The sequence below is a fragment of the Gracilinanus agilis genome, chromosome 4 (genome assembly GCF_016433145.1).
Source record: "Gracilinanus agilis isolate LMUSP501 chromosome 4, AgileGrace, whole genome shotgun sequence".
Taxonomy (NCBI): Eukaryota; Metazoa; Chordata; class Mammalia; order Didelphimorphia; family Didelphidae; genus Gracilinanus; species Gracilinanus agilis.
The window spans coordinates 195029097-195045064 of record NC_058133.1 but is presented as its reverse complement, the minus strand read 5'-3'; the positions used below and the strand labels follow the sequence as shown (position 1 = coordinate 195045064).

Below are 15968 nucleotides of genomic sequence, written 5' to 3'. Positions count from 1 at the left end.
CTCCTCCTCCTCCTCCTCCTCCTCCTCCTCCTCCTCCTCCTCCTCCTCCGCTGCCGCCGCTGCCCTCCTCCCAGTCAACGTCCCCAGCGCCTGGAGGTGCCCCTCCCCAACCCCAGCCTCTTTTTCTACCTCTGGAAGCTAGATTTGGTCCGTGATGGGGCTTCAGAGTTTCTCCAAGATGGGGGTGTATGGCCCCACTCCGATAAGGAGCAGAGGGGGGTGTCGCTGGGGGAGGGGGATGCCCGAGATAAAATCTTGAGCTCTTAGCTGCCAGAAACAGCTTTTGGCTTAAACGTGAAAGGAAAGGAAAGGAACCACATAGTAAGCATAATCTAATTGCCCTCATGTTGGTTTTCTAGTACTATAGATGGGATTTTGTACTTCTAACCCAGCAGACCTCTGCCTCTCTCTGTTCAAATGCTCCCCCCAACAGATAGCTCCTAATAACTATCATTTATATAGCGTTTACAACATACTTTGCATGTGATCTCATTTGATCCTCAGAAGAACCTTAGGAGGTAGGTGTTATTATTATCCTCATTTTACAGATGAAGAAACTGAGGTTAAGTGATTTGCCCATTGGCATCAAGATAGTGATTGTCTGAAGCAGGATTTGAACTCTGGTCTTCCTGCCTCCACTAAGCCAGTCCTGCTTAGACAAATGACCAGTTGGGCTTCTGTGAACTTCTTTTTCTCTTCTTCCTGTCTCTCACCTTAGGCTTATTCCCAGGATGCCTACCTAAAGGGGAACGAGCCATACTCTGGAGAAGCCCGGAGCATACCAGAGCCACCTCCACTCTGTTACCCTCGAAAGACCTATGCCTCACAGGCCCGGGCCTCGTCCCGGGTCACCATGGTGTCTGAGCCCCACTCGGCACCACCCACTGACCACTGGCGCCCTTCTCCTTGGAGTGATCCTGGCTATCGGGCCCTGCCATCCTGTCCCCATCCAGACAACGCCTCTTTTGGGATGAGCCAGCCGCGCCCCAACCCTAGTGCCTTTCCCCGTCTTGCTCCTGATCCTCGAACTCCCCGTGCCTTCCAGGACCCTGGGGTCCGGGCACCCCCAAGCAAACTGGAGTGCCAACAGGCATTATCCCACTGGTTGTCAAACCAGGTACCTCGGAGAAGTGGAGACGGGCGGTGCCCAGTTATGCCTCCTCGTGCTCGAAGCGTCTCCCAGGACCGGCTGGGAGATGCTGTGGTCAGTAGACCATGGCCCTGCTCTGCCTCCCAGGATGCCCTGTGCCACCTGGGTCACGAAGGTTGGCATCGGGCTCGATCTGATGACTACTTAGGTCGCTTTGTTCGCTCCGCTGAGGCTCTGGGGCCAGGGACTCTGGTATCTCCCCGATTTGAACACTCTGGCTGGGTGCCCCAACGCTCGCCAACTCGAACCCCTGCCTGCCTGCCCCAGGACCCCCCGGGCCCGAAACCCCCCGCTCAGCCCACTCATCCCAGCCTAGATGATACGGGTTACATTGGGTACCGAAGCTATAGCCCCTCTTTTCAGCGCCGGACTGGTCTTCTTCAGGCCCTTTCCTTCCGGGACTCTCCCTTTGGAGGGTTGCCTACCTTCAACCTCCCCCAACCATCCGCCCCACATTCAGCTGAATCCTCAGAGCCACTCAGGGTTACCCGGACAGAACCCAACACACAGGCACCAGAGCTGCCCCCTGAGGAACGGAGGGAGGAGGTGGTGCTCCGACAGAAACCACCGACTGGGCGCAAGGTGCAGCAGCCTCCCCCAAGGCACATGAACTTTGGGTTTGGTGATGAGGCCTCAGAATCAGAGTCAGGTGGGCAAGGAGAGCATCCAGGCAGGAGGGTGGCACCATTGGCAGCTGCTGAAGACTCACTGGCATCCATTCCCTTCATAGGTGAGTGGGGACTGGTATGGGGCAGGATGAGAGAATAGAGTTGGTCCTCCTCCATCCTGATCCCCCTTTCCCTTCCTCAGTGGTCAGGGATTGTGCTGGGGGATGATAGGGGAGCCAGAGGAAGGAAGAGATGCATCTCTCACCCTTGAAAAGCAACCAGTCCGAAATGATGGTGACGATGATAGCTAGCATTTATGCAGTGCTTTCTCTGTGTTGGGCACTGTGCTTAAAACACACAATTATTATCTCATTTGTTCCTTCCTATATCCCTGGGAATTAGGTGCTATTATTATCCTCATTTTACAGATGAGAAAACTGAGACAAATAGAAATTAAGTGACTTGCCCAGGGTTAAGCAGGATCTGAGATTGGATTTGAATTCAGGTCTTCCTGCACTCTATCCATTGCACCACCGAGCTGCTCAGCTGGGTGAGACGAGGTCCCACCCTTAGGGTGGACACCTCGCATGGACTAGATCATGCCTGGCTGAAGATTTCAGTGATACCAAGGAGGGCTGTCTTGGAGACATCCACCCCCAAGTAGGGCCAGGATGTCAGGGTGCATGATGAACCAGGCTAAGGTCTCCTCTCCCACTTTCCCTGCTTTTTATCCTTCTGAAGATGAACCTACCAGCCCCAGCATTGACCTAAAAGCCAAGCATGTACCAGCCTCCGCCGTTGTGTCCAGTGCCATGAACTCGGCCCCTGTCATGGGCACCAGCCCATCCTCCCCAACCTTCACCTTTGCCCTTGGCCGCCACTACTCCCAAGACTGCAGTGAGTACCTGTGCCTGTCCTCGTTGTGCCCGCAGCCTCATTCCTATTCTGCTCGCTACTTGATTTTATTAGTCTCACGCCATGATGTTTGTAAAGGTTGCCACCTAATTTGGGGGGGCCTCTGTCTGACTTTCAGTCCCTCTCCCCGATTGCTTTCCATCTGTTCTTGGGGATGGGGCCTGGGATCATCTCACCGCCAGCTCAGAGATGCTGATGGGCGACACCAGGAGACAGTCAGGGACCCAGTGGGTGGGGGAAAGAGGGAGGGACCTGGGAGTCCTTGGATGTGCCCCCAACCCCAAAGTGTATGTGTTGGGGATGGGCATTACTACAGGCAGTATCAAAGCCGGCCGACGTTCATCCTATCTTCTGGCCATCACCACGGAGCGCTCCAAGTCATGTGATGATGGCCTTAACACCTTCCGGGAAGAGGGCAGGATCCTCCGGTAAGCCCCTCTTGGTGGGGTGTTTGGTGGGACAGAGGAGAGAAGAGGGGCGTGGGGCAAGGTCACCTGCTCTCAGTAGTGCCCTCCGCCCATTCTCATGCTGCTAGTCACCCAAACTCGGGCACCCTTCGGAATAGCAACTTTTAAAAGGAAGGAGAGGGCTTGGTTTCAAATTCTGGCGGTTGCTCATAATCAATATGTCCTTCATGAGGCCACTCCACATTTCTGGTTCCTTATTTGTAAAATGAGGGAGTCTTTTGAAAGATTAGAGAAGGAAGGAAAAAGAGTCCCCTTCCCCTCATCCCACTCTTCCCCTCCTCACCCGCCAGTGCTTCTTTCTCCAGACGACTCCCTAACCGAGTGCCCAGCCTTCGAATGCTGCGAAGTTTCTTCACAGATGGGGTAAGATGCTGGAGGTGGGATGAGCTGCTCGCGGTGGGGTTGAGGGAGCTATAAAAGCATCAGCCCTGCCCGCCAGAGCCTTGGTCCTGACTCCCTTAGTGCCTGGGCCTCAGTGGCCCCAGGGAGGAATGGGCTTATCTTTGGTCATTCTTTTTAAGGTCTTATCCATGATGGGAGTTGGGGGAGGGAGGAAATGGCCCATCTTCATTTCCCTTCCTTCTGGATGGGGCCAGGTCTTTTGCTGACCTTGTTACCTGCTCTGCTAACCTAACTCCTGGGGACAGAAATGATACTATTTCCTTTGTTTATTTAACTTCTTATTGACATTATTAGCTCCTTTGTTTACTTAACTCCTTATTGACAGTATCACTTCCTCTGTTGATTTAATTCCTTCCAGTCTGAAGTTGAGGGTTTAGTCAAGTTTTCTCTTCCTAACTGTGACACCTTAGGAGGTCATATCCTTTGCAACTCTCCCACACCTCCTGTGGATGTCTTACGACTTGAACAGTTGAGACTAAGAGAAGTTAAATAAATTACTCAAGATTTCACAACAAATGAAAGAGGAAAAGGAAGACCAGGCATCCATGATCCTGAGAGGGGTCGGAGCTGCCTCACAGAATTCCATAGTGCCCCCCAAGAAGGGTGACCTGGCTTTTTATACTAGGTCTCCAACTGCCCTCAACTGCCTCAACTAAAAAGTTGTGAGGCAGCTCTGACCCCTCTCAGGATCATCGATGCTACATGGCCCCCAAACATGAGGTATTTAAAGAGTTGCTGGCATGGGCTCTTGCCTGACTTACTCTTCCCTTTTCGTCACAGTCCTTGGACAGTTTGGGCACATCAGAAGATGCCCCCTCCAAGAGGCATTCAACCTCTGACCTCTCAGACATGACCTTTAGTGATGTCAGGAGAGAAGGCTGGTTATATTTTAAGCAGATCCTCACCAAGAAGGGAAAGGTAAGAGAGGGAGAGATGGGGGTAGGAGGGTGCAAGTCTTGGGGTTGCTATTTGTCTGACCCAAATTCTCCTACCTCAGAAAAGTAACAGAAGACAGTATATTTCAAAACAACTTTTAGGGGAAATAGGTCTTCAGAAGGAGCTTAGGAACCAGAAGAAAACAGTTGAAATTGCTTATGAGATCAAGGTTAGATTCCAGTTCAGCTCAGTAAGAATTTTTCAAGTGTCCACTGTGTTCTAGGAATTGTTCAAAGTGCAGCAAACAGATCTGAAGACAAAAACAAAGCTTCCTAACTCGAGTTAGGGGCCAGAATTAATTAGGGAGGTGTATGTATATGGCCTTGAGTTCAAAACCCCATTATATCAAGTATGGATGTGATCTTGGGCAAATTCTTCTTTTTTGAGATGAGCGTGTGGGACTAGATGACCGCCAGGGTCCCTTCTAGCTCTGAGACTAACAAGATCCTATTATCTTAGGAGGTAGGATAGAGCACATTTTACAAATTGATAGAAAAAAATGACCAAGATTCATCCAGGGGGGTTTGTTGATAAATATTTAACAACATGGCTCTTAAGGGGAAAAAATGTCCCTGTGACATATTCTTTTTTTTTTTTTTTTTAAACCCTTAACTTCTGTGTATTGACTTATAGGTGGAAGAGTGGTAAGGGTAGGCAATGGGGGTCAAGTGACTTGCCCAGGGTCACACAGCTGGGAAGTGTCTGAGGCCGGATTTGAATCTAGGACCTCCTGTCTCTAGGCCTGGCTCTCAATCCACTGAGCTACCCTGCTGCCCCCCCCCCCCCCTGACATATTCTTAATTTAATCGACAATATGAACATTTCCCCCCATTATTTTAAATCTAGACACTTAACAAAACAATAAATCACTTCTGAAGTGTAAATACTTACACTGAAAATTTAACAATTGGCTCCAGCCCTTCCAGGGACTGATGCTTCTGGTTCTCAGCTGACTTCCTGGGGTGACTTTAGTCCAAACTAAGCCCTTCAGAACAAAGCTGTAAGTGTAAGATATAGGGGTGGGGGCACTGAGTCCTAGAGATAGAAGGGTTCCCAGAGATGCTAATGCTCCAAAGACCCCGGGGACTGGGATAGGACCCTGTAAAAGAGAGGTAAGGGGAACCTGGAGCTCTGAAAAGTGAGCTGGTGGAAAGTGGAGGAGATGGGACTATTTGTAGAATTTATACTCTTCAAGGTGCTGGGGTGAGGGGAGTCTGGCTGGAATTAGTTAAGGAAAGTATTTCTCCGAACCATTATTCCCCTCGTGGCATCCCTTATAATTGCTTACCAGGTTGCCTTTCTCCTTCCTCACATAGGCATTGCCTGTTCCTGGAAGTTGTTAATAAACAGGAAAAGAGCCACCAGATTGGGATTTTAAGGAGACGTCAGGGAGCCTGGATTATTCACCCGCTGGATAAACCAGGCTACATCTTGGGCAATCAGACACTCCCAGTTCCAGCCCCATAAATGCCCTCTGTATTCTTTTGCACACCCTGTAATTAGTTCATTTACTCATGCTGGTTTAAGTGAGTGAGAGCCCTTTCTCTCAGAGTAACCAGACATGGGCAGAAATTGAGGGAAGGGAGGTATGGAGACGAGACTTTTGAGACCAAGCCTGATTTTAGTTTTGTTCTGTCCTCTGGGGGAATTTAGAAGTCATTAAATATTAATGACAATTGACGTTTAGTTCCAAAATTTGCAAAATACTTCATCTACATTAGGGATTCTTAAACAAGAGTCCATAGCTAACTCCCCCACCCTGGCCCCTTTCTCTGTCCCTCCTCCTCCTGGAATGTGTAGATAGGTTTTGACTCTACACTTGGGTAGGAAATAAATTGAATTTTTGCTTCACTATAATTGGTTTTCTTTGTAATCTCAACATTTTATTTTATGCCTTTATAAACATTTTTTTAAACCCTTGCCTGCTATCTTAGAATCAATACTAAGGATTGGCTCTAAGGCAGAAGAGCAGTAAGGGCTAGGCAATGGTGTCAAGTGACTTGCCCAGGGTCACACAGCTAGGAAGCGTCTGAGGCCAGATTTGAACCTAGGACCTCCTGTCTAGGCTCTCAATCAGATGAGCTGCCCAGCTGCCCCTCTTTATAAACATTCTTTTGAGAGAGAGTCCACAGGCTTCACTCGTGGTTCATGGCGCAAACAAGGTCCAGGACCCCTGAACTACAACATCTCATTTGAGCCTCACAGCAACCATCCAGTGCTGGTAGTTAGTACAGGTATTATCACCTCCATTTTATAGATGAAGAAACTGGGGCTCAGGGAGGCTAATCCCCATGGTGGCACAGTTAGTGAGTGCCAGAGGTGGAATTTGAACCCAAAATCTTCTCGATATCAGTCAAGCATTTTCATGGCCCTCTTTGAATGATATCTCATTTCACGCTGTCTGTCTTGTAGATCACCTCAGATCTCACTCCCTTCCACAGCATAAGAGCGTAGGGAAACTAAGTCTTCAAAGATATTTATAATGTTTTGTGATGACCCAGAGGAGCTTTTCCATTTCTATTTTCTGCATATATTCAAATGGACCAGAGAGAACTGTGATATAATCTTTTTTAAATGAGCATGTTCTTCTTGGGGTCAGGAAGGGATATTTTCTAACCCCGTGGGAAACCTCCCTTTTGCAAGTCACTGAGGGGAAAGAAATCTAAATGCCTCTGGTATGATGAGAGAAATGGTCCCTTCCTTCAGGGAATCAGTGGCTAGATGAGTTCACTACTTGAATTGGAGAGGCAGGTGGAACAGTGGTAAGTACTAGATTTGGAGTTAGGTGACTTCTGCTCCTTATTACCTGTGTGACCTTGGACAAGTCACTCTCTGGGCCTCAGTTTCCCCAACTGCTAAAAGGAGCAGCTTGGACTTGATACTTCAAAGTTCCTTTCTAAATATGGGAGTCTATAACCCTATGAATTTGAAAATGAAGGTATCGAATCTTTTCAGGAACCCTATTTTCTGAGGAAGATAGGAAAGTAACATATAAGGGTACATAAGGGAAAGGGCTCAGTTTAGGAGCAGAAGAGATATGATAAAGGGGAAAGAGTCCAAGGTTTAAATTCAAATTTTATTTTGCCTCTTACTCCCCGAGTAGCCTTGGGCAAGTGACTTGGGCTGAAATTTTTTTCATCTGAATAATGAGGAAGTTGGGCTAAGTAAACTCTGGGGTCTCTTTTAGCTTGAAAAACATGATCCTGGGGGCAGCTAAGTGGCTCAGTGGATTGAGACCCAGGCCTAGGTCCTGGGTTCAAATATGGCCTCAGACACTTCATAGCTGTGTGACCCTGGACAAGTCACTTACCCTCCCACCCCCATTGCCTAGCCCTTATTGCTCTTCCGCCTTAGAACCAATACACAGTATTGATTCTAAGATGCAAGGTGAGGATTTAAAAACAACAACAACAAAAAAAAGACAGAAAAAAACCAGGATCCTATGGGTAGAAGTTGAACAAGGATTTGGGGGGCCATCTGGAAGAAGAAAGTGGCCTGTGGCCTCTGCCACCTCCCTCCTATCCCTCCCCATTTTCTGGGGCACTCTCAGAGGCGCTGGCTGAGTGACAGCATCTTAAAGGAACAGATGCCTCTAGAGGCAGTTGACTATGCCCGCCAGCAGGGATGGAGTCTGGGAGGGCTGAGGGGGTGCTGGGAGGAGGGGGGCAATCATAAGTTCAAATTTTCACCTCTTTCTCTCCCCCCTTTCCCCTCTCTGTCTATGTGTCTTCTGCAGAAAGTGGGTGGTGGCCTGCGCCAATGGAAACGTGTCTATGCTGCGCTCCGGGCACACTCACTCTCCCTGGGCAAGGAGCGGCGGGAGGCGGGCACGACGGGCGCAGGTGAGGAGGAGACGGCGCCCGTCTGCATCAGCTCGTGCCTGGTGGACATCTCCTACAGCGAAACCAAGAGGAGGCATGTGTTCCGGCTCACCACCGCTGACTTCTGTGAATATCTCTTTCAGGCTGAGGACCGGGATGATATGCTGGGTTGGATCAGAGCGATCCGGGAAAACAGCAGGGCCGAGGGCGAGGTGAGGGCCAGGGGGCCTCCCACCACAACCACCCTAGGGCAGGAGGGAACCCCACATTGTCTCTTAAGCCATTAGAAAACTTTCCACTCTCCATCTCTGCTCATCTCATCTACTCTGAGAAGACAGTTGAGGCTTTTCCTTTTTTGTGGCTCTTAGAGGATAAAATTACCTTGTCCCTGCCTAAGCCCCCAAAGGTAGAGTTGGCTCAGGTTACCTATGTGGTAGGACTGCCCTAGACAGAAAAGTCTGGTTAAGATGACCTTGGGAAGGAGTAAAAAGGCCCAGTGGTTGGAGACAGAGGATGGTAATTGTCTCTACCTCCCCTTGATGCTAAGCTTCCCTGGGGGTTTTAGGAGCAGGCATAGACTGTGTTGTTGTCAGCTGAGTGCCCTTCTCTGGCTCAGAATGGAAAAAGAGGCTAGTGCCCTTAAAATTGGGCCTCGTGAGCCCCAGCTCCAGCTCACTAACATTTAACTTCCTGGCTTTGTGTCCCTGTGGGCACTTTCCCCCTTCAACCTCCTCAACACCTCTCCTCTCTGGGAAGAGTGGGTTTGTTCTTTCACCCCTGCCTAGTGTATCTGAGATGCCCATATCCAGGGAGACAGTATGGAGCAGAAGCCTCCCTTCCAGGGGTGCCTTCAGGTTGCCACACTCAGGTCCAGTGATCACAGATAGGGGTGGTGGTGCCTCAGGAAGGGAGTAGATGCTGGCCGTAAACGTCCAGCTTTCCAATTCAGGGATAGAAGTCTCTTACCAGGAGAGAGGAGGGTAGGTTGAGGCAAGTGCCAAGAATGGGCAATGGGAGAGAGAGATGCTTGCTGCTCCACTGGGTTCTCATGTTTGGTGTGTTATCTCTCTCTTCTCATCCCCCCTCCTCCGCTTTGCTTCTGTCCCTCCCTAGGACCCTGGCTGTGCCAATCAAGCTCTGATCAGTAAGAAGCTTAATGACTACCGAAAAGTAAGGTAAGACCTAACAGGCATTGCCTCCATCACCACAACAGGCTGAGCTTGGTGTCAGGAAGACCTGAGTTCAATCCAGTCTGATATTTACTAGCTGTGTGACCTTGGGTCACTCATTTCCCCTCTATTGGCTTCAGTTTCCTTACCTGGATATGTAAGGAATAAAATTTAGGTATTTATAGATATATATTAAAAATATGTGGCCGCCAGGAATAACAATTTAGGTTGATTCCATAATTAAATCAGACCCAAGTCAGCATCGGGTTGAAGAGTTTATTTACAATCGGTAGGTAAAAGTAGGAATAAAGAGAAAAGTAGAGGCTAGTCCTGTCTGGACTGAGAGAGAAGAAGGTTATAAAGCTTAATAATGAAGCTGTAAGCCACAGGGCCCAACAGCCAGATAGGCAGAGTTTAGAATTGGCCCAGCTAGGCAAAGGAAGTCAGCCTAACTTACCCACGTGACAATATAGAGCGTAATCTGTCTGTGGTCTCAGGAGATGCTTCTTCTTCCAGTTCGAGATGGCAACTGCCCCCATAGGAAGTTCACTAACTTACTTAAAGAGATCATGTCTTTCATCACTTCCTGTGGTCCACCTCTAATTCAAATGGACAAATGGCAGTTTCTACATTGATTTGGACTGCCCAAAGGGCAGTCCCTTATTCTTGATTTGTTACTTATTGTCACGTGTGGGTAACTCGTCTCCCCTCCCCACTAAGGGAGCTGAGAGTGACATCATTAGCACGCCTGGGTCGAGTAGATTTTTGACTATTAATGGGATCGAGCTAATTCTATTTACACAATCCCCCCTGGTGATCATATTGGGTGCCTAGTCACCCCAAGTGATCATGTTACACAAACATCTTCTACCACAAAGGTCCTTCTAACTACAATAGTTAGAGATAAGAGGGAAATGGAAAAGAGAGAAAGCAAAACCAATGTTTTGCTAAGCGCGTTGACAAGAAACCAATTGGGGCAGTCCCTTATTGGCATATCATGTACAATTAAAGTAGCTGTTCAAAACCCATCAGTCCATTCACTAGTACCCAAAGTTCGTTCTGGATCACTTGATTAAATGTGGGTTCTTCAGGCATCTCTCTGCAAACAGTTCATTCTCTGGATTAAAGAATCAGCAAGTTTCTTTCCCTGAGAATTTTTCTCAAACAAAACCAAAATTAAATCTTGAATATAATAAAATACGATTAATCTTGGAGCACTTTCCTATTAAGGTGGTTGCAAGGACCAAATAAGACAGTATAGGTAAAGCAGTTGCAAATGCTAGCTATTTTAAAAAAAACCTCTTACCTTCCATCTTAGAATCAATACTGTGTGTTTGTTCCAAGGCAGAAGAGCAGTAAAGGCTAGGCAATGGGGGTTAAGTAATTTGCCCAGGGTCACACAGCTAGGAAGTGACTCGAGGCCAGAACTAGCTATTATTATTAACCCTGATGGTTCCCTGTGTCCCTTCTTACTCCTAATTGCAAATGGTCCCAAGATAGACTTGATGATGGAAGTTGGTTTTTTATATAACATCTCCCATCCTACCCTTAGGGATTATGGTTCTCCCTCTGGACCTGAGTTTCTTCCTTTGTAAAATAAAAGAGTTAGACTAGATGACTTCTACGGTCCCCTTCTAGCCCCTGTTGTGTTTCCATGAGTGGAAAGAGACTATTGGGGTATGACCACTGTGGAGAGAGCACTGACCTGAGGAGATTTGGGTCCGGCACTAACTGCTTGAGTGACTTTGAACAAGTCAATTATCTTCTCTGAATCTCCATTTCCTCTTCTGTGAAATGATGGGGTTGGGTTAGATGATTGTAGAACACCTGCACCTCTGATGGAGGCCACATGCAGAGGGTAAAGGAGCCTGTGGTCTGGGCACCTAGGGACTGCTGGAAAAGAACCTGCCCACCTCACCCATATCCTGGAATAGAAGAGGGCAGCACCAATGGGGTTTTCCATCAGGTTCAGGAAAAGAGAAGTCTAAAGTGGTAGCTTTCAAATGAAGACCCCTCCACCCTTCTGTCTTTATTTCTTTCCTAGCCATATTTCTGGCCCCAAAGCAGACTCCTCTCCCAAGGGCTCTCGAGGAATAGCAGGGCTCAAATCAGAGCTCCTGAAGCAGAATGCTCCCCGGTCTCCCCGGACCCAGGATCCTCCTTCAGGGACCAAAGGTAAGAAACTGGCAGGAAGGGATGGGGAACCTACCTTAGTATGGAAGGCAAAGGATTTCAGGGGCAATGTTGAAACTGGAGTGGCTGGTTGAGGAGAGTGGACTTGTGCCTTTTTGTATTCTTTCAGGTATCTTTTTTTTTTTTTTAACTCTTACCTTCCTTCCACCTTAGAATCAATACTGTATGTTAGTTGGTTCTAAGGTAGAAAAATGGTAAGGGCTAGGCAATGGGGGTTAAGTGATTTGCCCAAGATCACAAAGCAAGGAAATGTCTTAGGCCAGATTTGAACCCAGGACCTCCCCTTTCTAGGCCTGGCTCTCAATCCACTGATCTACTCAGCTGCCCCCAGTGGGTCTTTCTGAATATACACATATCTATATGGGATTACCATGTACATACGTTTATGTCTATATAGATGTCTGGACTCCTGATGTCCTTGGCTCCCTCAGTAACCACTGTGTGTCCTTTCTCCCCACCCCCTCACCCCCATCTTGGTACTCTCAGATGACAGCGCTGCCACCTCCAGAGCCCCCTGGGGCATCAACATCATGAAGAAGAATAAGAAGCCTTCTCCAAGGGCATTTGGGGTTCGTCTAGAAGAGTGTCAACCTGCTGCTGACAACCAGGTGGGGCTTCAGACCTTAGGAGCAGGGGCTGGGATGGGGGGACAGACACCAAAGGCAAAAAAGTGTGTCTGGTGAGGGAGGAGGAGAATTATTTGGGAGAAGAAAGACTTTGTTTGAGTCAGAACTCAGAAACACCCCATCTCGCCCACATAGAACAGAGCTTTCCCTACAGGGGATAGCTCCGGTTTGGGTGTGTTTTCCACCTCTTCCCTCCTGCCCCCATCATGCTCCTGCCCTCTGGGTACCAGCTCTAACAGGGATGTCCCTTTATCTTTGTCTGCAGCGGGTGCCCCTGATTGTGTCAGCGTGCTGCCGGATGGTGGAGGCAAGGGGGCTTGAGTCCATGGGCATTTACCGAGTGCCTGGCAACAATGCTGTAGTATCTAGTCTGCAGGAACAGTTAAACCGAGGACCTGGGGACATCAACCTTCAAGATGAGGTGAGGCTGTCTGAGCCACTTTTTAAAAATTTTAAATCAGTGTGTTCATCTGATTGTGTGGCCGAGGGCAGCACAAGGCACTCCCTTACCTGTGACCTGGTTCAGCATGTTGTTGTCAAGGGAAGAAGTATTTATTGAGTATCTAACCTAGCAGGCTCTATAGATCCGCTCCTGTTGTTCCTCTCTGCTCAAACCCCTACTGTGGCTCCCTGTTGCCTGAGTAAAATTTAGATTCCTTTCCCTGGCATTTAGAGTCTTCACAATCTAGTAGTGCCCCCACCTTTCCAACTTTATTTCATGATCCAGTCAAATGGGATTTGCATGTGTTAATTAATTAATTAATTAATATTAACCTATTAATAATTAACAGTGTTAATAGGTATCAAATTCAAATTGAAATGGGGGGTCTAGAGGGAGCTACATGACTCAGTGGATTAAGAGCCAGGCCCAGAGATGGGAGGTCCTAGGTTCAAATCTGATCACAAACACTTCCTAGCTGTGTGGCCCTGGGGAAATCATTTAACCCCAGTGGCGTCACCCAAACCTCTTTTCTGCCTTGGAACTGATACTTAGTATTGATTCTAAGACAAATGGTGAGAGTTTAAAGCAAAAAAAGAAAAAAATGGGGGCTCTTATTTGTAAATAAAGGTCCTTGTGGCCCACATGGTGATTCTTTTAAAATGTAACATTATCCATGAATTGCTGCCTTTTCCCTTATTTTATTAAATATTTCACAATTACATTTTCATTTGTTTTGGGCTGTTCTCAGAGTGTTGCAGCTGCATGAAGCCTGCTGTGGATTTAATACCTCTGCTCTATACTTTGCCAACTCCACACCATTGCTTACATGTTCCCTAGTCCTGAAACTCACCACCTTCCCTCCCTCTGGGGGCAGCTCAGGGGTGCAGTAGATATAAAGCCAGGCCGGAAATCAGAAAAACTCAAATTCAAATCTGGCCTCAGATTCTTCCTAGCCGTGTGACCTTGGGCAAATCATTTAACTTCTGCTTGCCTCAGTTTCCTCTACTGCAAAAGAGGGATATAATAAGATAGCATCTACCTCCCCAAATTGTGGGGACCAAATGAAATATTTTCAAAGTCCTACAATGCTTGACATACAGTAGGTGCTTTATAAATGTTTATTCCTTCCTATGAGAGACTATATAACTATGATACTTAGCATAATAGTCTACCCAGTGGTGTGCTGGAGTCAGGATTGAAGAACAGATTGTTAGATTTTCAGTGTGGCTGTTTTATACCCCAGACCACAGAAAAAATGCTGCAAATCAGAGCTTTATTATTATATTTTTTAGCAACCCTTACTTTCTATCTCAGTAACAACTCTAAGACAGAAGAGCAGTAAGGGCTAGGCAATGGGGGTTAGGTGACTTGCCCAGAGTCACACAGCTAGGAAGTGTCTGAAGTCAGATTTGAACCCAGTACCTCCTATCTCTAGGCCTGGCTCTCAATCCACTGAGCCACCCAGCTGCCCCCTTGATAATATCTTCTTGAGTTTGGACAAGACACTTTCTGATTGCCTAAATTTCCTTTGCAAAACGAACTCCTTGGAGAGGTCAGGGAAGGAAGAAATACGTGAGTAGTCAGGGGAGGTTTCCTGGAGGAAGAGTTTGAATGGGGTCAGATTAATAAAGGTGCAGAAACTTAGGAGCATTTGCTGAGGCTCCATGTTCCTTCTGGAAGTGGGGTAGTAAATGAGTTTGGGCTTTTGGAGGAGCTTTTGTCATGATCGTCATCTTTGAGTTGTTTCAGTCCTCATGACTCCCTTTTGGGGTTTTCTTGGCAAAGATCCTAGAGTGGTTTGCCATTTCCTTCCCCACCTCATTTTACAGGTGAAGGGCCTGAGACCAAAAGGGTTAAGTGACTTGACCAGGGTCACACAGCTATGAAGGCTCGATTTGAACTCAGGAAGAAGAAGTCTTCCTAACTCCAGAACCAGTGCTATATCCATTTCTGCCTTGGAACTTAATACTTTTTGATTCTATTAGACAATTAGACAATACAATTGATTCTAAGACAGAAGGGCAGGGTTTAAAAAACAAAAGAAATGGAGGCTCTCATCTGTAAACTGCTCTAAAGAGCCTGGAAGTCCATGCCCTCTGGAGACTGGTTGAAGGAGCTGAGGCTATTTAATGTGTGCCACCTTGCTGCCCCTCTGCTGGGCTGAGGCATTTGGGGTTGATCTCTAATATGCCAGAGGAGCCATGTAGATTCCTTAACAGAGGAACAACACAGCTAGCATTTGCTTTAGAGGGATTACTTCCTCATCACCTCCACTTACTGTAAGAACTTCTGAATGGGTCTTCCTGCCTCTCCAACCTCAGTTGCATAAGTGACTTTCCTAATCGTCTCTCTATCTCTGTCTCTTTCATACACAGAGACACACAGCTACATGCACTCACACACAGAGCTCGGACATGTCAGTGGCTCTCCCTGTTATCCCAAGGATTGGCTCTTCTGATTGTATCTAGAGACCTTTAGAACCTATAAGTGGTACAGTGGATAGAGGATGGTCCTGGAGTCAGGAGGTTCCTGAGTTTAACTCTGCCCTCAGATGCTTCCTAGCTGTTGGACTCTGGGCAAGTCACTTCCCCCTGCTTGCCTCAGTTTCCTCATCTGGGAAATGAACCAGAGAAGGAAATGGCAAGCCACCCCGGTATCACTACCAAGAAAATCCCAAATGCGGTCACACAGAGTGGGATAGGACTGAACCTGATTAAACATATTGTTTTAACTAATAAATATTTTAACTAATAAATTATAAGATACTTGATAATAAGAACTATTTCCTTTTTTGATCTTGTTGTGCCAAGCCCAGTGCCTGGCATATAGTAGGGGCTTTAAAAAATGCTTGTTGAATGCTGTGTACAGAATAAATTCCTGGTAGAGAGAGAAATGAAAGTATTGTTGCAGTAATCCGGGGCGATTTCTAGACTGCCTACATAGTGTGAGAATTGAGAGGAATGTGTGGATGGAAGGAAGGAAGCAAGTATTTAGTGCCTACTCTGTGTCAAGCATCGTGCTAAGTGCTTTATAAATATTATCTGATTTGATTCTCACAACAGTCTTGAGAGGTAGGTATTGTAATTACTGCCATTTTATAGATGAGGAAACTGAGTCAGAGATTCAGAGCTAATAAGAGACTGTTACTAGCTGTATGATTCTGGGCCTGGAGTCAGGAAAACCTGACTATAAATACAAGCCTCAGATACTTACTACCTGAGTGACCTCGGGCAAGTCAC

General features: G+C 47.3%; 1 protein-coding gene across 1 annotated transcript in view; it reads left to right on the top strand.

Annotated features, from left to right (window-relative positions):
* The window catches only part of ARHGAP23 (Rho GTPase activating protein 23), a 69148-nt gene that overhangs the window by 7034 nt on the left and 46146 nt on the right, over positions 1 to 15968 (top strand). The window contains exons 4-13 of the mRNA XM_044675108.1: positions 719 to 1880; positions 2500 to 2655; positions 2990 to 3101; positions 3446 to 3503; positions 4323 to 4460; positions 8215 to 8511; positions 9413 to 9474; positions 11513 to 11643; positions 12148 to 12269; positions 12553 to 12708. Coding sequence (XP_044531043.1) covers positions 719 to 1880; positions 2500 to 2655; positions 2990 to 3101; positions 3446 to 3503; positions 4323 to 4460; positions 8215 to 8511; positions 9413 to 9474; positions 11513 to 11643; positions 12148 to 12269; positions 12553 to 12708 — 2394 coding nt within the window. The remainder of the gene's footprint in view (positions 1 to 718; positions 1881 to 2499; positions 2656 to 2989; positions 3102 to 3445; positions 3504 to 4322; positions 4461 to 8214; positions 8512 to 9412; positions 9475 to 11512; positions 11644 to 12147; positions 12270 to 12552; positions 12709 to 15968) is intronic.